Source organism: Lissotriton vulgaris, chromosome 8 (assembly GCF_964263255.1).
Source record: "Lissotriton vulgaris chromosome 8, aLisVul1.2, whole genome shotgun sequence".
Classification (NCBI taxonomy): domain Eukaryota; kingdom Metazoa; phylum Chordata; class Amphibia; order Caudata; family Salamandridae; genus Lissotriton; species Lissotriton vulgaris.
Genome location: NC_141696.1, coordinates 259,687,035 through 259,711,487, shown reverse-complemented (window position 1 = coordinate 259,711,487; position 24,453 = coordinate 259,687,035). Strand labels below are relative to the sequence as shown.

The window sequence follows — 24,453 nt, the reverse complement described above, 5'->3', positions numbered from 1 at the left end:
GACCAACACCAACGAGCCATTTGTGATAGCTAATGCTAAATTTTTAAGTTGGTCATGGAGAATTCACACACATTTTTCTAAAAAACAGACAACCGGGCCCACAGGTAATACCGAGGAAGATTTGTCCCTTGTTAGGGACTTAGCATGATAAAGTCTACGGGAGAAACGCCAGAAGTACCAAAGAGTTTGACAAATGATAAAAAGGAACATAAGAGCTCTATCGGTTTTAATGGTTAATGTTTTTGCTTTCATTAATGAATTGTAAATGTTATTGTCCATTGTAAATTTAAATTGTGTTGTCAATTAATGAATTGTTATTTCAATTATTGGGAATGTTGATGACAAAAATTGTTTTTAATTTTTGGTATCATTGGACACTGTATTTTATGGCAGTTGGCACTTATGATTGATTTAATCGAAATAAAGCTTGCATTGAATTGAAAAGTAGGCCCCAGCTCCATGCTAGAGAAGAAAACAAGATGGCCACGCCTTGAACGATTGTGTAGAGTAGTTTGCGCAATGTTTCCCACCAAACACACAATTTGTGTTGCTTTACGGTGAGAAATGTCACGCGAATGGGTGGGACAAGCAATTCCGCCCTCTCGCGGAACACCGCATAGCACTGCAGAGTTGTTTGCCACTTTGTGGATTTCCGCGTAGCGCCACTACGCAAACTCCTCCCAGGCTTGTTTATTTCTCCTAAACATAACACAGGGGTTTTCACATAATATAGTCTCCTTCCTCAAGTTCACATTGTTGAGTGGTATTACTTGATTTTAGTTTTAAACTTAGCCTTGGAACGATACATACCAATTTTCTTAAAGTATCAATGGATTATGCTAGAAACAGTAATACAATTCTATTTGTACATATCACCCTGACGATGCATTCCTCATACCTCTTCTGGAATACATTCTTCTACATTTCTGGATACCATCACCTCTTTTGCTATAGGACTACCATTCTTCATTTGATACCATTGTCCTCTTTAATCAATAGCATGAATTAATTTGTGATCCTAGAGATAGCTTTCTCCATTAAAGAAAACCTCTGTACAAGAAGTATGTATCCATTGTCCACCCAGAACTGTAGAACAGTTGCCTCTATTTACTAATCTTTTCTTCTGCTTTTGTCTCCTCATGCAAAACTCTATTTTGTCAAGAGTGTTCACTCTGTTTAGAATCAAAATGAAAATCTTTCTTTTAAAAGCAAATTGCTTATCAGCTACTCTCACAACTCGTTCTTTTCGTTTTACTTCATCTTTCCTTCTTCTAGGCTTTTTTAAATGTAACACTAAATTTACACGGCTGTAGGTATGCAATTATTATAACATTTGCACGGACCCAATTCAGCCATCTAAACACCTAATTAAAACCCATGCATTCATTGAAATGATGAGGCATACCCCTGCAAAAATGAAATTACGTATCGAGCACATTTGTAGTAAACCCATACCCCATATTCCTCTGTAAAACTTGTAAATGCAGGTACTGCCAAGGTGATTCCCTGAAGATGCAAGTAGTGCCTAGATGATTCCCTGACTATGTCATAACTCCATGGGTCATTCCATATCTGCATATGTACTGTCTGCGTGTTTGCACGAGAATACCACTAGTATCTGGGTGTTTGGTGCAAGAGTAGAACCTGAATGATTCGACAAGTGTGTGACTATTTCTTCAATAATTCAATACATGGATAGGTACAGGTAGGATGATTGAATGAGTGCAACTCTAGTGCCTGGATGAATGCAAGAGTGGAAACATAGTGTATAGGGGATTTATGCAGTGCATACATCATTGTTTAAGCCCATGCATAGCACCTAGCCTATTGGATGAGTGGGTGCATATTGTTTCAGTGATTGGATGCAGTTCATGTCTTTTTTGTTGAGTGACCAGGTAGTTGCTGGATGCCAACATAACTACATGGGTTGTGCCCGCAAAATTGAATAAGTGTATCAGTTGTTGCTACCTTATTAAATTAGTGCATGACTGATGTCTGAGTGATTACGTAATTCCATCGGTAAAGCTTGAGAGATTGGATAAAAGTAATTATAGTGCTGGGGTGATTGTATTCGTACAAGACTATTAGCTCAGTAATAAATAACTGCATAGGTACTGGATGGGGATAGGTTTACTACAATGGTTCTTGCTACATAATTACATGCATAGACCCTGAGTGTTTCATCAGTGCACGCGCATGCCTGAGTATTTCAATGACTGCATGGGTTATAAGGGGGTGCCTAAATGGCTGCATAGGTTCTGCGTAAATGTTATAATGATTGCATAATTACAGCCTTATTAATTGCATAAGTCAATAGATAGTACCTAAGTGATTAGATGAATGTATACGTAGTGCCTGCATACTTCAATAAACACATAATTTCTGTCAGCCTGATTGCAAGAGTACATGTATAGTTTCTGGATAGTTGAATAACTCCATAGATAGTGAATTGCTGATTTGATGACTTCCCAAGTAGTGGCTGGGTGATTCCATGACTGCCTGAATACCGCCTGAGAAAGTACTGTAATTCCTGTTAGATGCATAACATTTGTCACTATATTTCTGAATCATTAGTTATCTCCTTCTGTCATTATCAAACTAGCTGTCTTACTGTATACATGCTTTTTTCTGAGCTATGTGTGAGTGACATCTGGGTATCAAACTTGATATATAACTGCATACATGGCCCTTTAGAAACATACATTGCTTTGCTACTGAGTGTGTGCATGCATTAGTAAGTTTCTAAACTGGAAAACAACATTTTGAAATTGTTCAAAGAACAAAACCCTTTGTGAATGGCATACCAACATAATTTCTCAAATACTTCTGCTTCTAAAACAATATCGGTGCAGCTTCAAACAGTCTTTTGCCCTGCTTCTTTGCTGTGCTTCCTGAGGTGAGCGCACACCTTACTGCATCAGTGCGCGATCATTCTCATCCGCGTGGTGCAGCATCCCATGACGCCGCCGCGGACCCGCTTGAGAAGAGCAGTCGGCTCTCTCCCCCGACCCGGGCAGGCCGGTTAAAAAATCCAAAAATAGCAGTCCCAACTTCCCAAAAGACTGTTTGAAGCTGCACCGATATTGTTGGACACTTGGTGCATGTGGAAACGTACCTACAAAGGTTTTCAAATTGGTGTGGACTACGTCTCCCAGAAGGCCGTGGAGCCACGCCCAACCGGGCGGGAGACGTTTTGATAAGAAACACCATTTAATCAGTTTCCCCCTGCACTTCCAGTCAGCCACTGAAGAAGAGAGACACTCGAAACGCGTCTGGCTATGAATTGGTATGATGTTTGGCCCTTCAAAGGATTTTTTTGCTGGCATGCTGTTCTTCGATTAAAGTACCTGTTGCACAAGATTGTGGTCTCATCTGGCTCTTTCCCGAAGTTGGGACTGCTATTTTTGGATATATATATATATATATATATATATATATATATATATATATATACATTCACTGAAAAAACCATAGGTTATAGACCATATATAGTTAGGAATTAGCATTTACAAAACCTTGAAAATTCACTGAAAAAACCATAGGTTATAGACCATATATAGTTAGGAATTAGCATTTACAAAACCTTATTTTACTCACACAAAACCATTGAAATTCGCATATAAAGTTAGTTGCACTAACTATATATCGCGCACCCGCAATCTACTGCTGATCATATCACATATTACATCATTCATGACATGGTCAGTGACATCACTGATGACATCACTGATGACATCTCAAATGACATCACTGATGACATCACTGATGACATCTCAAATGACATCACTGATGACATCACTGATGACATCTCAAATGACATCACTGATGACATCTCATTTGACATTACTGATCACATCACAGATGACATCATTCATGTGATAATACGATGAACCTCTTCAGACTCTAATATAACCTTAGATACACTCAGTGTGAACAGACACTCACAGACTGTCACTCATCCATGGAGTTACTCACACACCTAGTCAGTCATGCAAAGAATCAATCACACCTCCATTTCCTCAACTATACAGTTATACACACCTTACTTATTCAAACATATACTAACACATATTTACTCTCTTATACAATCCCTGATACAAGTTCACAATGATCCATACAGCCACTCACACATTCACTGGCTCTTATGCACAGTTATTTATATATGTCAACTATCACATGTACTGTGTTTTACATATGTACTTACTTTGACATGTAGCACTGAGATATCCATTCACTCACCAATACACTCATGCACACAGTCAACCGCCCATACAGCTGTTTCCACATGCACTTTTGAACCCATACATCTAGTGAATCAACTGCTCACACATCTATGCACAGAGTCATACACCTCCCAGCCACCCACACACACACTCAGTCTCCCATACAAATACTTGGGCAACCAATCAATAACCCATATAGTTACTCATATAGCTACTGATCAACACATGCAGCAGTTTACAGAACAACAGACATAATGATGCACAAATTAAGACAGTTTAGTCACTAACCCATGCACTCAGTGAGACACATTTATTCACTCACTCAATCAGTCAGTCATGCACCTAATAGATCCTTCATCCAGACACTTATACATCCACTCATTCTTCAATATGTAAGACATATTTTAACTTTACAGAAACATACAGTCACTGGATGTTGTCATCAGTGATGTCATCAGTGATGTCATTTGAGATGTCATCAGTGATGTCATCAGTGATGTCACTGACCATGTCATGAATGATGTAATATGTGACATGATCAGCAGTGGATTGCGGGTGCGCGATATATAGTTAGTGCAACTAACTATATATGCGAATTTCAATGGTTTTGTGTGAGTAAAATAAGGTTTTACTAATTCCTAACTATATATGGTCTATAACCTATGTTTTTTTCAGTGAATTTTCAAGGTTTTGTAAATGCTAATTCCTAACTATATATGGTCTATAACCTATGGTTTTTTCAGTGAATTTCAATGGTTTTTTAATAGCAAATATCAAAAGCTGTAAAATGTATTCTTCTTTTAAAGTAAAAATATATTTTATATGTATTTAATATAATTTTTTTATGTATATACATTTTTTGAGGGAACGAATTTATCAACTATATTGCTGAAGAAGAGTGTGGGGAAAAAAACCCAAAGAGGAGGACTAAGTGGAAAGAACAATCAGTTCAAATATACATTCGCTTTAAAGCATGAAGTGCTTTTCCACACATTTACATTTAAATAACCCATATTGGAACATACAAAATATCTACAGAGGAGACGGTGTACATTGAATTTTAGACTCTTCATTGGTACCTACATGTTGGTACTTACATCACCCACACAACACAACAGCTCTATTCAGAGCTACCCTACCTCAAAGCACTCTAAAATATTATTTTACTATTTCCCTTGGTTTTCCCCTTGTTACGCTTTCCGGAACGCTACCCGGTGCGCGGACCGGGCGCTAACCGTGCGAAAATTAAAAAAAAAACGCTTTTTTTTTTTACATATATGGGCCTCCTCAGCCACCCTCAGAAAGCCTAGGGGTCAGGATATGTCTTCCGTGCCCCCTTATACCCATTCCCAACATTGTTTATCCTCCATCTTGTGACTAAATTCGTCCGAAACACAAGATGGCGGACTCCCGTTACGCTACCGGTGAGCTACCCGGTTCGCGTACCGGGTAGCGCTTCTACCGCGAAAAAACGAAAAAAAATGTATTTTATTTTTTTGCCCCGCGGGGCCCTTTAATAGCCCCAACATCAATCCTAGGGGGTCAGGAGGGGTCTACCTTGCCCCTTTCATTCATTTCCCCCTACGTTTTTTTCCACCTCTTGTCTCTCGATCCTACCGAGAGACAAGATGGCGTCCGCTCCGGACTGTTTAGAATGTTGAGAGTCACCGGAGAGCCAATCCGCTTCTCCTCGCGAAGTTCCGTTACGCGTCTGGTACGCGAACCAGGGCGCTAACCGGGACGCTGTCACAGATATATATATTTTTTTGAAAGTTAATTTCTCAAAATCCACTGGAGCACATATCTTGAGACCCAGCAAAGGCACATCGGGCAAACAGTCTCTACAATTTTGCCAAGTTTCATAGAAATCCATTCAGCCGTTCGAGCTAAAAGTGAGTCCAACCGCCCTATGGAAAACTCAATGTTAAAAACACGTTTTGGGACCCCCCTTTTTTCTCGGCCCCCGCTTGACGAAACCCCCCCAAACTTTCAGGGGACGCTCAGAAACAAAATGTGCCATTTTCCTGAAAATTTCAGCCAATTCCGTCCATCAACGCCAAAGTTATTCAACATAGAATTTTCAGAAATCCCTATTCAAAAAAATCCTAACTATATATAGGTAATATATATATATATTCTAGGACAAAATGAAACCCCTCATTTTGTTCCTTTGCAAATTAAATGTTTTAAGTGTTAACACTTTATTCTAATCAAGATGACTTCAGGTGTGCCATACTTTTGTCATAAGTAAGACTGTTAGCGCTCTAGTTGTTCTTTAGAACACTCTGGGACATTCTGTCACTGGGTTATAGTTGGGCTACATCTGGCTGATATTTGGGCTACATTTGTTTTTTTTTGTCTCTGGTGGCCATCTTTGGGCTACATTGGGCTACATTGGGCTACATTGGGCTACATTTGGGCTCTAACATATATATAGCCCATGTCATGAGTGATGTCACTGACCATGTCATGAGTGATGTAATATGTGACGTCATCAGCAGTGCATTACACGCGCAAGTTATAGTGAGTCCAACTACTATAACGTGGAATTTCAATGGTTTTATGTCAGTAAAATTTCCAGCTAACTATAACTGGTGTGAAACCTATGGTTTTTTCAGTGAATTTAATAGGTTTTTTAAATGCTAATTCCTAACTATAACTGGTGTGAAACATATGGTTTTTTCAGTGAATTTCAAAGGTTTTTTAAATGCTAATCCCTAACTATAACTAGTGTGAAACCTATGCTTTTTTCAGTGAATATATATGTTTATTAATATAATACCTTTTTTTTAAAGTATATTCATTTTTTTTATGTTTCATCCTGGAGCGCTCCCGGTGCGCGGCCCGATGCGCGTACCGGGGCACGTACCGGGAGCGTACCCCAAAAAAAAAGAAAAAAATAATAATGAAGGAGTGAGCATGAGCAAAGGGGACAGAGATAGTGGTGTAAAGAGAAAGAGAGCTAGAAGGAAGAACACAGAGGGACTGTGTAATAGATAGTAAAACAGAGAAAATGTATAAGTGGAAGTAACTGAGAAAAGGAAAATGAATAAGGGAGCAAAAGCAGAGAAGAAAGAGGAAGAAGACTAAAGCAGAGGTTCTGGGAGAATGTGAATGGGTGATGAAAGTAAAAGGAAGAAAAGTAAAGGATGGGGAATGACGGGTAGTGACGGAACCAGAGAAAAGGAACAGCGGTAACGGAGGGAAAGAAAAGAGCAGTGAGTGTAAGTAAAGAGAAGTGAAAGAGAGTGGATAAAAGTGAATAAGGGTAAGATATGGGGAGTGACAGAGAGAAAGATCAAAGAGAGTAAAGGAAGGAAGGATAGAAAGGGACTGAGTGAACCAGAAAAGAAAGGAAAGTGAGGGAGTGTGGGTGAGCAGGAAGACTGAAAGAAGTTGAATGTGTTAGGAAAGTAAGGAACAGGGAAATAAACTTGGAGGATCATAATAAGTGAGGGAAGCAGATTAAGGAAACAGAGGTGAGGTAGGGTGTGAGAAAAGTAGTGAGGTTAAAGCAAAGGGTGATGACACAGTACATTTTTTTGTCACAGTTACCATATAATTAATGAAAACTTACTTGCATGTTTAAACTACACTTTATATCTGCGAAAGACAAAAGAAAAAAAAAGTTATAATTAGTAAAATATATATTTTGAAATAGAAGAAACAGGTCAAGAGGTAAAAAATCAAAAAAGTGTACTAAGAAATAAAGCAAGAGTGAAGGATACAGAAATGTAAATAAAGTAATGTAGAAAGTCAAAAAAGAGGGAAAAAGAAATAGAAGGAGAACAAATTACTGAAGGTAAGTAAGATACTAAAAGAATGTGACATACCAAAACGAAAACAGGAAAGAGAAGTAAGTAAAAGAAAAATGAGTGAAAGGGAAAGGAGTCTAAATGAGGATCTATTTACAAGAAAGAGGAATTGAAGATGACTGAGAGTGAGTGAAGGGGAGTCACAGAGTGAAGGGATGAAAGGAATGAGGTTAATATAGAACGATAGAGGAAAAATGAGTGAGGAAGTAAGTACACAGAAAGACAAAGAGAAGGACTGAGTAAAGTGCAGTACAATGAGTAAAGAAAGGAAAAAGAATAAACGAGCAAAAGAAGGAAAAAGAGGGGAAGAGAACTAAAGCAGTGGTACTGAGAGAATGTGAGAAAGCTGAGAAGTGGTGCAAGGGAGAGAGGAAATGCAGACAGTTGAAATTGGATTGAGGAGTTGTGAAAGAAGTGGAGTAAAGGAACAGCGATGAAACAAAGTGAAAGAAAGGCAGTGTAAGTAAGTAAAGAGAGCTGAATAAGGGTGGAAAAAGGAAAATGAGTGTGAGACAATGGGAATACAATATAAATTACACAATGCAAACTATAGAATGACTTATACAATATGTTACATTGTTTATTTTTGCTGTTCTCAGAATATATTGAATTTCACTTAAAACAGTGAGTTGAAACTCTTCATCATATAACAGCGGGAACAAAAAACACAATCTAAAATATTGTGTTTAAAAAAACCCATATAATCTTACAAATCATATACGTACACTAATCTTTGATTCACTTACTTTTCCTTGAGGCCAAATAGTAAATAGTGAAGGTCCTTTCGTAGGAAAATACTCTGCTGTTCTCTAAAACTTCCATTTCATCGACTTTCTATGAAAAACTGAAATAATTCTCAACTTTTTTATTTTCCTCCTTGTGTTAAGTTACGATTCATTAATCATACCTTACACTTTCCTTTCGGCCAAATAGTGTCAGATATATGAGTATATTTTTAAATTTCTCTAATTAAACTCTGAAATTACCGTTTACCCAAGTTTTCAAAGGAAAGCTCATATGACATTTTCACAATCTTTAAATATTCATATTCCCTTTTTTGATCACTCATGTTCAACATTTACTATAAAACTGATATCACTTACTATAAGATCCACTTACAGTGCCTATATGGGATAAAAAAAATTAAACATTAGACTAACTAACTAATTAACTTTTATTAACTGCTCCTGTCTTCATAGGCCAATTACCTTTACCAAAACTTTGGTTGTAAAAACACTAAGTAAGAATTGTATAAGTCAAATGAGAATCATTGCAGTAACTCCAACCTTTTTGACATTTTAAGTAGCATGTATAATGCCCTGATGTTGTCGAAGGACCGTCATGATAAATAATAGCTACAGTTGAAAAGGTTCTTCCTGAAATTGATAACTGAGAAGCCACAACATGTTTGATACAAGTTGTAAATTTAGTTCCATCAGGTCTACATCATTGGAAAACTAATATGACACACTGACCATATGTTCGTATAAATAATGTGGACAGCATTGGACACTTACATTGGGTACACACCATATTATGATCAGCTGCTTTAACTAGATTATTAGATTATTAAATGACACTGATTTGCAGTCTGGTAAAGTCAAATATATAAATCTTTCAGTGTCTATTCTAGTAGTACTTATTAAACTACAATTGTCGCAGTCATGCTGCCATTGATAAGAAAGGCTAAAAAGATTTTCTACATCTACACCTTCATCTTCCAAAACACCAAACATATACATTAAAAACTCCTGACAATCCTGCTGAATGTTCTGTGAAAATTTATTTGGACCAGAACACATGTCTAAAATATTTCGAATTTCTGTTACACTTTCTATTTTTGCTCTATCACTGCTACATTTCTCAAACACAGAATTCAATAAACCGCAAAATCTTTGATCCCGATTTTCAACAATCTGTTCTTGTAAAGTTTTAAGAAAAAAAACAACATTAACCACTACATTAGCATAGCAGTTGACACCAGAACTGTTTTCAAATTGAAATCCAACAACATCTTCAACAGAATGCTTTTTCTTTCTGCTTACAATTACAGTTTCATCTACTTTTTGTCTTTTTGCTACTACCTCACTGCAATTATTTTCATTTCTTCTTTTTCGGCCTACCACACGTTTTTCAAACAGAGGATATTGAGGCAAATGTGGAGCATACTCTCTTCGTAACCTATTGTATTCTTTAACACAATCTAGATCTTCACAAATCTTTGTCTCATCACACTTAATCAAGTACAATCCTGATAAAGTTCTGATTCGTGATAATGCCACATATGCCATACCCTCTTTAAACACAGAACTTCCAATGTTCACCAAAGCACAATCTACACTTAAACCTTGAGATTTATGAATTGTCACTGCATATGCCAAACAAACAGGAAACTGTTTTCGGAGAACATATAAGTCTTTTACAAGCAAAAATCTAGCAGAACAACAACTGATTTGTTGTACTTGCTCAATGCTATCAAATGTAATTTTTAAAAATTCAATTCCATCTCTATTTCTATAATTCACAAAATCAACAACATGACCCATTGCTCCATTTACCAGACCTCTTTCAACATTTAAATTCCTTCTCAAAATGATACGACAATTTAAACACACATTCAGAGTCTTTTCAAAACCAGCTGTTTTAGATATACTCTTCTTTAATGAATCCAATTTTGTTTTTAAATTTTCTGACAAAATAATTGTTGCTCCCATATGCTCTATGTAATCTATTGCTTCCAGCTTCACAATCTCTTCATTTTCTAACTTTAACATTTTGTTGTTGAAGATGGAACATTCTTGCAGAGTTGGCATCAAACATATCCCAGATTTGTTCTCAGTAATTTTCCTGAAAATATTCTCTGGAAGAATGTTTTCATTTGGATACAAATTTGAAATTAATCGTGCATGTAAAGCTTCTTTTCCATGTTCACTTACTTTTCCGATTCTTACATCTTGTAGAATATTTTTATAATCTTCATCCTTTGCCTGTCGCATATTTTGAAGCAGTTCTGCATATTTGAAATTTAACCATACATTAACGTTTACAATGCTTCCAAGAGATATCCTGGTATCTTCATGCGTGAGCATTTTAAACACTGGTTGTCCTTTTACTGGAGTCAACTGCAGTAGATCTCCAAAAACAATAATGTGTTATCCTCCAAATAACACATCATACTCTGTTCTAAGAATTTCTTGCATTCTCAAATGCACAAAAGCAAGCATTAGATTTGAGACCATGCTTACTTGATCAATGATAAGAAGTTTCATTTTCTTCAGGACTCTGGAAACTTCAGAACACGCATCTCCAGATAGCTTGTTGTAATGCAATTTATTATCATGCTCAACTGGCAGCATCAGTAAACGATGTAGAGTGATCCCTTTAATGTTATGTGCTGCCAGTCCAGTTGGAGCGGTTACAACACAAGACAGCGGTGATTCAGTCCTTTTCTGCAGATAAGTTGCTATTGCTTTAATCAGAAAATGTTTTCCTGTTCCCGCTTCTCCACTTACGTACAGTCGGACAGGCTTAAATGATGTACATGAGCACTCTTTTTTCTCATGTCTAAATCTATGTTCAATCTGTTCTGTGACTTCGTCATATATCTTTTTCTGCTCAATGTTTAGTTGCTCCACCAAATCTTCTAAGTTAACTACATCCTCTTTAGCTTGTTCCATAGCTCTTTCCACCTCATCCATGGCAGTGGCAGCTTCATTTTTGATAATTGGTCCTCCTAGTGGATCCTGACTCAATGAAGTAGAACTCTGACTGTCTTGAGAACTGTCTCTAGCAATCTCTTCAGCAATTGTTGCTTCTTGCTCTATTTCTTCATTCAACATTTGCAGATAATTTGGAAAAACAGGACATTCTATGGTATCCTTGGTTGCATTAAAAGAATCTTCATAACAGAGAAAATCTCCAAGTAGTTCCTCTTCTGTACGCCATGGCTTAAAGAGTTGCAAAAGAGTTAAATAGTAAAATTCTCTTTTGTCTGGAGATTCACAACTCAATTTTCGATGATTAATCAAATGGCCTTTTCTCTGCTTCACTAGACATCCTTAATTTCCAATGACAGCATATTTTCCATTATTGACATCTTCTGTGATGTTCCTCTTATAACTATAGTTTTGCAGAACTTCGTACAAACAAGTGTTCTCTAGGGGAATACTTCTATTTGGATAGTATGTTTCCAACATGTTTGTCTTCAAAATATCTGTACTGTTTGGTTCTTTCTCCGCCAAATACTCAATTTCTTGTACAGATCTCAAAACTCGGTTTCGTGTTGCAGCAAGACGTAGACTCACCCAAATGATTGTTCTAGATTTGGCATAGAGACTTGCTGATGATAACCGATCAGAACATTCATATGCTCCAATTTCTCGATGCGACAACATCTTCAGACTATAACTGTATAATTTCGTGCTTAGACTCTTTTCATGTGAAATGTCCTCCCACATTTCCTTCAGTTCTGTCTTTTCTTTTTTTGTGATGTAAGATGTCACATATCGAGCCACAGCAATAGAGTTGTCAGCAACAAACTGAATATCCATGTTAGCATTCCACATGGACAAAATCACTGGGATGTAGTCGTTGATGTACTTGGACTCTTCATTTCTTTTGAAATTGTATGTATTTTTTGGTGATTTCCTCGTCACAGTATGTTGTGGAGATGACATCAAGTTATTTACTCTTCCCTTAGAAATCACTGGTCGTGGAAAGGCAAAACGACATTTTGTGTAGAACTTTTTCTTGTTTTTGAATTTTCGACGACAGTACTTCCCACAACGATGGGATTGAAAGCGTAAAACTTGTTGAATTAAATTGTTTTCTTCAGTAGTTTTCGGAACAGCACATGTTGAATACTCTTCAATGAAACTCATCACTGTTTCATCCGAATCTGATCCAAATTTGGGTGCATCTTTAATCCACAACAACATAAGTATATGAGGAGCACCTCTCACTTGATACTCCTTTCTCCAAAAGAAATCCAAAACCTCTCCAAGAGGAGGATTTTTTTTATTGGTAATAACAGACATCATAGCTTCAAATCTATGATTGAAATATCTGCATACGTTCACTGGATCCAAAGAACACAGTTCTCCTGGTGTTTTCAATTCTATATTTTGTATATTTGCATTTGCCTCACGTATAAATTCAAGTAAGCCGTCCCATGCATACTCGGCACAGCTAAGAGTGAGGAACCATGTAGGAGTTCCTAAGTTTCTTAGCATACATTTCAATTCCCCATGACAACGGTACCAATACTCGTTTGTACCACGCTGACATGCCATGAGATTGATTAGATGAGATTCCAAAATATTATCTTGCAGATTGACTTTCTCCATAAAGTCCCTCGCCGATACATTTTGCAGATGTGCTCCACTTTTCAATATATGGTTTACTGCATATGAAAGTCCAGACAAGTCACTTTCATACAGTAGATGAAACAAATATGGTATGCATTGATGAAACCTTGGATCTTCAGCATATAATCTTAAAGTCCGGTATTCAGAAGCAGGAATTTGAACTGGTCGATCTTCATATCGTCCACCTCGACCTGTTGGAAATAGCTGTGGAAAACAACGAGATTCCAAACTTTCTTCCCATACACTAATGGGACTTCCTTTTGCTGCTTTCATTTGAAACAAGTCAATGGCATTCCCCATTACTTCTTTAGAATGCAAAGGATGAACAGTATAATGTTCATAAATTTCTTCACCTCTAGACACATCAACTTTTTCAAATTGGCCAGCTGAACAATCACTGTCTTCTTCTGCAGCTATTTCCTCTGCTCCAACACATACATGTTTGTAGTACTCATTGTTTTTGACCAAATACAACGTTGCCTTTTTGACTTTCCTAACATCCACTAAATCTTGCCAGATTTTCTTACTCTTTGTCGGAACCCTATTAAGTAGAATAACTAAAGGTTCCTCTTCCACTTTTTCTACACCAATTATATCAATATTTTTCTTGAAATCTAGAGGCAAATAAACAACTCTTCCCTTTAATCCTCTCTGTAAATCTGAAGGAGGCAATTTCCCTGTCTTAGGCTCCATGCGAACAATTGCCTGAAAAGGATGGACACATTGAATCAAAATAGATTCATATGTATTTAACTCCATCAATTCAGCAGGAATATCTACCAACTCAAGATTATTATAAACAGCTCTAGCAGGCATTCTGTTTTCCTTTAATTTATTATAACAATATTTACAAATACGCTGATCAAAACTCAAATCAAAAGAATTCTTCACCAACAAATAAGTTGCCAAATTCCTACATTCACTATTATTTTCCATTTCACTTTTTGCATATAAATCAACTAACCTAGTCTGAATCATATAATGAGTCCGTCGACAACACACACAAGTAAAATTAGGCCTTTTACTTGATTTCAACTGAAACTTTCTAATTTCCTGGACAAACTTTTCTGTACTTGAAATCTGTAGATTGTCTTCCACATTACCTTGTATTACTGTGTCAATTTCTACACTGTCCTCTTTTTCACAAAAATAACAAATCTCAATTTCTTCACAAATCTTCTTCTTATCTAATTCAGTTCCATGCAAAAGAGCACTGTTTAACTGTTTAAGCTTAAGTGCTGGACTTTTTGCATAATACAACCTTCTCACTAATTTCCTCATTTTGTTATCATGCACAGCTAACATCCTAAAATGATGAAAAACACTCTGACATACTTTTCTAGAAAGACAAGCCAATGAATGTCCATGCAAACCTGTGTTTTCTCTCACTCTGCAAGGATCTAAGTCTTGCAACAACTTAATTTTTTGTTTTAGACTTTTCTTACTGTATGTACGTAAGAAATTACGAAGCACATCTATAGAATCCTGTTGCACACTACAAATACTACTACACTTCCAATTGTACACTGGACCCTTAGTACGTCTTCCTAAAACTTCATCACTTAATACCTCTTCTACATCTCTAGACACAAGTTTCTCTTTTTCGATCGGACAACCATCTTTCACCTCATATGCTCGACCACTGGTGTCAACTGCATGCACTAAATCATTCTCCTGAAAGTAACTCTCCTCATTAAAAAATGGCTCACAACTTGAACTATGCATCCATTCTCCAGAAAAAACTTTACAAAAATTAGTTCGATGAATTACTCTTTTGGATCTACTGTTTGATTTGAAAACATCAATTGTCTTGTTAAGTGTCCCAATTCTATTGATTACTAAAATAAATATTTTGTTCTTAACTTCAAATCTTGATCAACAATGTTCTCTACATTTTTCTTTTTCTTATACAAAGCAGCTCTCTGTGTACCTTTCCTAATGTTTTTTAATAAATTTAAAACTACCCTATTGCAAAACATTCGTTTACGAATGTCCCTAAATTGATTTTTCCTTCTATTCCTATACATATCATTGTCTCCTGCTGCAGTAGTAAGATTTTAGGGGGGCCTCTCCTTTCTCTTCAAATTTGGTCTCTCCTTCTCTAAATTCACATTTAGATTATCATTTTTTTTTATGTACATATGTTCCGAGAAAAAGACTTTGTTGTCTTACCAGGAGCTTTTTTCGCGTTTTTTGCAGTATTTGTTGTAAAAGACTGCTTTAATTCCGTTGCTGTTTTTCTTTTTTTCCGATAACCATCTTTCCTTCTCCTCTGCCTTGAGGGCATATTTCTTTACTATTGAAATGTTGATTTAAATCTGTGGTAAACAAAAAAAAACACATTATAGACCACTATTACCAAACAACAAAGCAATGACAATAAGTAAACAATATAAACACTATAATGCTTATACATATGACCTTATCTCTGTTTTTTAAATGTTATTCTAAAAAAATATTTTGGACACATGAATTGGTTTTACATTATTGACAAGGATTAGATAGTACCTGCATGAATAAAAAAATATTAGCACATTTCACAATCATATCACCTGTGTTTCCTTAGATTAGTAAGCAGATTGTGCACATGAGGTGAAGCCTGTCCTCGGAAGCATAGGTGATGAAGCCAGTGTCTAAGACTGCACTGGACTGGACTTCATGAAGCCTACCCCCCACTGCACTCTTAAACACAGCCCTCATCTACTTTGTACCCCTGGAAAGACCTCTCTTGCAGTACACTCTTCAACACAAGCATCACCTCCTCTGCACCCCTGGACAATCCTCACCTCATCGGCAACCCTGAATAGACCTCAACTCATCTGCACCCCTAGACAGGCCTCAGTTCATATACACCCCTGGACACGACTCATCTCATCTGCACCCTGTTACCATCAATTATACCCAATATATTGAGGCCTGTCCAAGGGGCCCAGATTAGATAAGGCTTGTCTAAAGGTATATTTATTTATTCTTTCAGACACTATTTATTCCTTTTCAAAAATGTAAAAACCATTCATTTACCCCAAAATCGTTTTTTGAATAACATTTTAGAAACACAGCGCAGGTCCTATGTACAAGCATTCAATTTCACTACTGAAACCTCACTATTTCACAAAATACAAATCCTCTATCTTGCAAATGTTGATAGCAAGCATTATCAAAAAGCTAGACACAAACCCACAGCAAAGAAACTCAGGGCCTAATTTCTGAAGGCCTTGCTCCACCAGTGCATCACTTTTTCCCATGTTAAAAGTGACGCACCGGCGGCACAAGGCAATCATAAATAAGGTCCAAATGTAAATACCATTCATTTACCCCAAAATCGTTTTTTGAATAACATTTTAGAAACACAGCGCAGGTCCTATGTACAAGCATTCAATTTCACTACTGAAATCTCACTATTTTACAAAATACAAATCCTCTATCTTGCAAATGTTGATTGCAAGCATTATCAAAAAGCATTACACAAACCTACAGCAAAGAAACTCAAGGACTTATTTCTGAAGGCCTTGCGCCACCGGTACGTCACTTTTTCCCATGTTAAAAGTGACGCACCAGCAGCACAAGGCAATCGCAAAATAAGGTCCAAATGTAAATACCATTGATTTGCCCCTAAAATCGTTTTTTGAATAACATTTTAGATACACAGCACAGATCTTATGTACAAGCATTCAATTTCACTACTAAAACCCCACTATTTCACAAAATACAAATCCTCTATCTTGCAAATGTTTATAGCAAGCATTAACAAAAAGCAAGACACAAACCCACAGCAAAGAAACTCAGGCCCTTATTTCTGAAGGCCTTGCGCCACCGGTGCGTCATTTTTTCCCATGTTAAAAGTGACGCATCGGCGGCACAAGGCAATCATAATTAAGACCCAAATGTAAATACCATTAATTTGCCCCTAAAATCGTTTTTGAATAACATTTTAGCAACACAGCGCAGGTCCTGTGTACAAACATTCAATTTCACTACTAAAACCTCACTATTTCACAAAATACAAATCCTCTATCTTGCAAATGTTGATTGCAAGCATTATCAAAAAGCAAGACACGAACCCACAGCAAAGAAACTCAGGGCCTTATTTCTGAAGGGCTTGCGCTACCGGTGCGTCACTTTTTTCCCATGTTAAAAGTGACGCACCGGCGGCACAAGGCAATAATAAATAAAGCCCAAATGTAAATACCATTAATTTGCTCCTAAAATCGTTTTTTGAATAACATTTTAGAAACACAGCTCAGCTCCTATGTACAAGCATTCAATTTCACTACTAAAACCTCACTATTTCACAAACTACAAATCCTCTATCTTGCAAATGTTGATAGCAAGCATTATCAAAAAGCAAGACACGAACCCACAGCAAAGAAACTCAGGGCCTTATTTCTGAAGGGCTTGCGCCACCGTTGCGTCACTTTATCCCATGTTAAAATCGTTTTTTGAATAACATTTTAGAAACACAGCGCAGGTCCTATATACAAGCATTCAATTTCACTACTAAAACCTCACTATTTCACAAAATACAAATCCTCTATCTTGCAAATTTTGAAACCATGCATTTTCAAAAAGCATCACACAAACCAACAGCAAAGAAAAGCAAAGTGCTTCTTAATCTAAACTCTATATCTATATCAAATGATTCATAACTCACCTTTACAAATGCTTTTGGAGATTGAGAACAGTGTCAGATACACAAACCAATATTTCTTTAGCAGAGCAAAAGGTATGTTCTCCAGGCACTGCAACCATTAATGGCACTGATAACCTCTAATTCTACACACATATGCCTCATTTCAACCAATCAAAACTCTTCCCTCACTATTTTCAAACCAACACCCTTCCCCCTCTCAGACCTTTCTACCTGTTACCATATAAACTCCCTCCTAACTGAACTCTCAGGTTCAAAAGCTCATTCTACAATGTTGCAAAGTATGTCAGCAAGGATGTTTGACCTCTCAATACACCAGCTTATCCAGGGCATTATTGCTTTACTTGACTTTTTTTTAACCATTCAAATTGCTTCTTTCACACAACACAACCATGCACCCTAACTTTCAGTTTTCAACTATCTGACTCCACCAATCATTGCTTGTGATTCAAGAGCAGGCAAACTACACAATTTTTTTTTGTAAACTCCTACTGTTCCAACTGCCATTTCATTCCATCACTTCATCTGACTGCACCAGTACCTTCTCCCATCATGTATTCTGTGTGGATTATTGGACATAGCTACATCCACTGGGCTCAAAGGTATGCAGCAAGCAGAAATTTTCACAACCTTGATTTATCAAATGTGGAAATCAAGTGGATTGGCCAGAGAGGATTGAGATGTCACCAATTGATACCATTGGTGAAAACCTTTTTGCATCTGCCAAACCCTGACCTCTTAATAGTGCACTGTGGTGGGAATTACTTGGGCACTTTGACTGGGGTTGGTCTGGAAATGCTTTTAAAGGACACCTTTGATCAATTGATGACACTTTTTCCACAAACTGCCTTGGTATATTCCAATATATGCCAAAGACAGAAATGGAACTGGTCCAAACAATTTTGTCCACAATTTGAGAAAGCACGGAAACATGTGAATAAATCTGTTTCTGCTTACATGAGAGACTGTGGAATGGGTTCAATATACAATAATAACTTGCATTACAACATGCAAGACATCTACAGAGGAGATGGTGTGCACTTCTCAGATGAGGGGAATAGAATATTCCTCCTGAATTTAAGACTGTGCATTGGAACCTACTTGTAGGTACCTAAATCAGCCACAGAATCCAAAAGCTCTTCTCAGGGCTACCCTACCTCTGATCACTCCAAATGATTATCTTTTTCTAACTTTTTTCACTATTTTTCTCCAAAGTACGCTCCCCGGTATGCTCCCCGGTACGCGCACCGGGCGCTCCCCCCGCGAAAAATTAAAAAATATATATATTTTTGGCCTATATGAGCCTCCTAAGCCCCCCTCAGAAGACCTAGGGGGTCAGGGGCTGTCTACCGTGCCCCCTTCTACCCATTCCCAACGTTGTTTTCCTCCATCTTGTGTCTCGATTGTACCGAAACACAAAATGGCGGACTCCCGTAACGCTGCCGGTGCGCGTACCGGGGCGCGCACCGGTAAGCGCTCCCTAAAAAAAGGTGGGAAAGTAATTTACAGAAAAACCACTGGAGAAACTTTCACCAAATATAGAATAGGCCCTACTACATAGCAGTCCCTACCATTTACCCAAATTTGGTGGAATTCCATTGAGACATTTAGGGTGTAGGCCTGTCTAAATATCCTGAGGTCAATTACTTGACAAAAACACATATGAAGTGAATTTACAACCAATTAAAAAGTTACTTTCATTTTCTACTATTATTTCCTGACATTTGATTGGTTATGTACATGAATATATATAAAAAAAGAGATGGAAACACAGCCATTTTGACTACTACTTCCTGAAGTACATTTGAAAAGGAATTACACTGAGAACTTCAACTGCTTTCTCAAAGGTAAGTTGTTATTTTGGAAAGTGAAGTATGTTGTGCACTTTAAGTTAATTTGAGAAAAAAATATTCTGATAGTTATATACTATCCCTCTGTAATAGTTATAGATTGAGATAGGCTTCTCTGTTATAGTTATGGATTGAGTTAGGCTTCTCTTGTATAATTATAAATTTACTTAGGCTTTATCACATACACTTTTTCATATTTCTAATTCCAGCCTGATACCATACACTGCCCAAAGATAACTTCACTGTTAAAAAATCCAAACTACCTCTCTGAGCTTAAACCCAACAGTGCCCTATCTCTACTGATATATTTATATTTTATGCAATTTACAGCAACAAAATGGAAGGAGAACAGAATATTTCTTTCGAAATTGTTTTGGACAGCAACCCTGAAGAAAAAATTGCTGAGAATGATAACTTTGATTTTATGGATGAGTCTCTGGACCATCAATTAGTTCAGTGTGTGGAAGCAATAGAATCACAGAATGAAAATGAGGACATTCCAGACAATATATTGTTAGAAGTTTTATTAAATTTTGAAAAAGAATCAGAAAAATAAATGTATATTTAATAATAAAAAATTGTTCGAGACATTATTCATTTTTATATGTAATTCATCAAGTAGTTCCAAAATGTTTATAATATAAAGTGAGACTTATAGTATACTGTGCAACATTTTTGTGTTACATAGTAATTTTGCTCATAGTTACTTCCTTTCTCCCACTTCATTATCTCCAATGTGTATTTCACATCTCTTTTTCAAATCCTGCCTCCATGTTGTTTCTGCTTTCCTGACAGACTGTGGTATGGATTCCATATACCACAATAACTTCTGTAACAACATGAAAATTATCTACAGAGGAGATAGTCTACTTTGAATTTAAGACTCTACATTGGTACCGACATGCTGGTACCTATATCACCCACACAACACAACAACTCTATGCAGAGCTATCCTACCTCTAAGCACTTAAAATTATTATTTTACTGTTTCACTGGGTTTTCCCATTAGTATGCTTCCCGGTACGCTCCCCAGTGCGCGTACCGGGCGCTCCCCCGCGAAAATCGAAAAAAAAAACAATAATTTGCCCCGCGGGGCCCTTTTATGGCCCCCACATCAAACCTAGGGAGTCAGGGGGGGTCTACTCTGCCCCCTTATGGTCATTTCCCCCTTTGGTTTTGCCACCTCTTGTGTCTCGACACAAGATAGCGGCTGCTCCGGACTGTTTCGAATGTTTACAGACACCCGAGAGCCAATCAGCTTTCCGTGCGCAAGTCGCGTAGCACGGCCGGTGCGCTCCCCGGTGCGCGTACTGGGGCGCTGCCATAGATATATATATTTTTTTGAACCTAAATTACTCAAAATCCACTGGAGCACATATCTTGAGACATAGCAAAGGCACATCGGGCTACCAGTCCCTACAATTTTGCCAAGTTTGGTGGAAATCCATTCAGCCGTTCGGGCTAAAAGTGAGGCCAACCGCCCTATGGAATTTAACATGGGGAAAACACGTTTTGGGACCCCCTTTTATCTCAGCCCCCGCTTGACAAATCTCCCCCCACATTTTCAGGGAAGGAGCGGAGCGGAGCGGGCCACGAACTTTGAGAAATTCGCAAAGATTCGTCCACCGGCGCCAAAGTTATTCCCAATAGAATGTTGCGGATTTCCTATGGAAAGTAGATCCTAACTATAACTACCTACTGGCGACCGCCAGTAGGTAATATATATATATATATTTACGTGAACAAGGCTTCCTGTAAGCCGAAACATGTCGTAAGGGGTCAATAAACACCCTTGGACCTTGCGAATTTGTGGCGTTTTACTGAGTTTCTGAGAGCGTGATACACTGGTGACGAGGCTTTGCATCTGAATTACCGGCGTGCTCTGCCGGCGCTCACGCCACCTCCCACGGGGCCGACCGCAACCCTTGGAGCAACCGAGGAGTTTGGATATATATATATATATATAATTTATTTTATACATATGTATATATTTTTTATACATATATATATTATATATATATATATATATATATATATATATATATATATATATATATATATATATATATATATATATATATATATATATATATATATATATATTTATAGATATATATTTATATATAAGAACAATCTCAGCTTTCTCTCGCCAGGACCCCAATTCACGGATACCAGCGGCGCAGAAGAAGAGAGGGAGACCCAAGTGCAGGTGAGCAGTGATTTATTCAATCGTGTGGAAGGCGCACCTCAGCATGCAGAGGGAAGGCAAAATTTAAAGTGCTAGTGCCATCAAGTTTGTAACGTGATTGGTTGAATGTAATCACATGCTATTGTCATAAGCAATGGACATAAACAAAATGTTGTTCAGCTAGATCGAAAATCGCGGGGTAATCCCCATTAAACTAGCTGAAATGTGCAAAATACAAGGTGCTGGTAATTTCATCCAGATATTACTGTATAATCAATAAATAACAGCAAATACATTGTACAAATAACGGTATAAAATACTAGTACAAAAATATATATGATATATATCATCAACAATAAATATATTTACAGTAACTGCATATTGCTATATACAAACTGGATAAAAATATCAATTAATGCTGTTTGTAACTGCATAAATGCAATTTACTGACCCATTAAAACATAGCTACCTTAATTGAATAAATATATTGCACTTAGATGGAAGTCTGTTTATGCCATTGAACCATAATGGGGAGGAGATAATACATGTTTCAAATACATTATCCCAGCCTCCCCCATACATACTATGGTAGAATGTATCGAAATACTCTACCCATAGAGCATGTGATAAAGCAACACTAGTGACAGTGAACCAGTGATACGTGAATCTAATTGTTTTTTGTTTTTTGTAGTTCTCAAGAATAGATTAAGCATCCATGTATATATTTATATATATAGATATATATATAGAGTGTTAGTAAAAAAACACCTACCTTTTAAATACTTTCCATATGCAAAACTAACTCATTTAGCTTCCGCCTTCTCCTGACAACTATTGCTCCTTCAATGAAAAAATCCTTACAGTATGGATTGTTGGCCACAGCTACACCAATTGGGCTAAAGAGGTTGCAACAAAGTAGGTATTGACAGAAAATTGGGTTTGCCAAATGTGCAGATTACTTGGTTTTACCCAGAGAAGATTGACGTTTCAGTTGCTGGCTTTGGTTAAATCCATTGTGGATTCCCAAGCTCTTCACCTCATGATTGTGCACTGTTGTGGCAATGACCTAGGCACATTAAGTGGGGTAGGGTTGGAAATCCTAATAAAAGAAACCTTTGCAGAACTGATGTCGCTTTTCACTGATACAGTCATGGTGTGCTCTAATATATGTCAAAGACAGAAATGGAAGTGGCCAAATCAATTCTGTCCACAAATTGGCAAGTCCAGGAAACATGTTAACCCCTTCGCTGTGGGGGGGAATTCCCCCGCTGTGCTGGGGGGCGGGGGGTGGTCACAGCTCCTGCATGCTCATGCCGAGCTCAGCTCATCGTGAGGCACGGTGCTCCGGTGCTCATGGCGAGCTGAGCTCGTAACAGGTGCACCCGTTCCCGTGGAACGCTCAGCAGAGCAGGGGAATTATCACCGCGTGTGAGCGTTCCACGGCTCATGACGAGCTGCGCCCGTCATGAGAACAGGAGCGCTGTGCCTCATGACGAGCTCAGCTCGTCATGAGCATCAAAGGTGTTAATAAAACGGTTTCTGCATTCCTCAGAGATCATCAAATGAGCTGTATCTATAACAACAATCTGCATTTTGACATGCATGGAATTTCTAGAAATGATGGAGTGCACTTTACAGATGAAGGTAACAGGGTGTTTTTAAGTAACCTTAAACTCTCCATCGAGTCTTATATTTAGTAGGCATATACATACAACCAACACAATGCCTCCTGTCAGAGCCACCCTATGACCCAAAATATTGTTACGTGTTTTTGTAAATGACTTTTTTTCTATTTAGTCACAATCCCTATGGACACATCGCGAAAATAGAAAACAAAAGCCGACCTTCAATGGCCACAGATACATCAAAAAATAATATGTAAAAAAAAAACATCCCGAACATTGTCCTACACACATTTCTCTAAAACCTATTTTTTTTTGCCTAACTATAACATCCCTGTAACCTTAGTTTCTTTCAGTGAATATATATATTATATTTATATGTATTTTTTTACAATTAATAAATCCTTAAAAACTACAGGGATGTTATACTTAGGGTCAGATTTCACTCATACAAAACCAGAGAATGTAAGCAGTTACAGTTAGCTGAGATAACTATAGCTTACACCTCCAAAATGCACCACTTATGACCTCACATATTACATCATTCATGACATGGTCAGTCACATCACTGATGACATCACTGATGACATCTCATATGCTAACACTGAGGGAAATTTTGACCCTGTCAAGTCTTCCCCCAGGGCCTGCCCATTATTTATTTATTTTTTTAAATAGAAGGGGGCTATGCAGCACCACTCCAGAGGCTGTTTTCAGCACCGGAGAACCTCTCAACCGGGGCCT

General features: G+C 37.5%; 1 protein-coding gene across 1 annotated transcript in view; it reads right to left on the bottom strand.

Moving 5' to 3' along the window:
- Positions 1-14,340, bottom strand: part of LOC147696952 (uncharacterized) — a 35,636-nt gene extending 21,296 nt beyond the window's left edge. The window contains exon 1 of the mRNA XM_086936092.1: positions 12,822-14,340. Coding sequence (XP_086792218.1) covers positions 12,822-14,340 — 1,519 coding nt within the window. The remainder of the gene's footprint in view (positions 1-12,821) is intronic.
- Between the last annotated feature and the right edge of the window lie 10,113 nt (positions 14,341-24,453).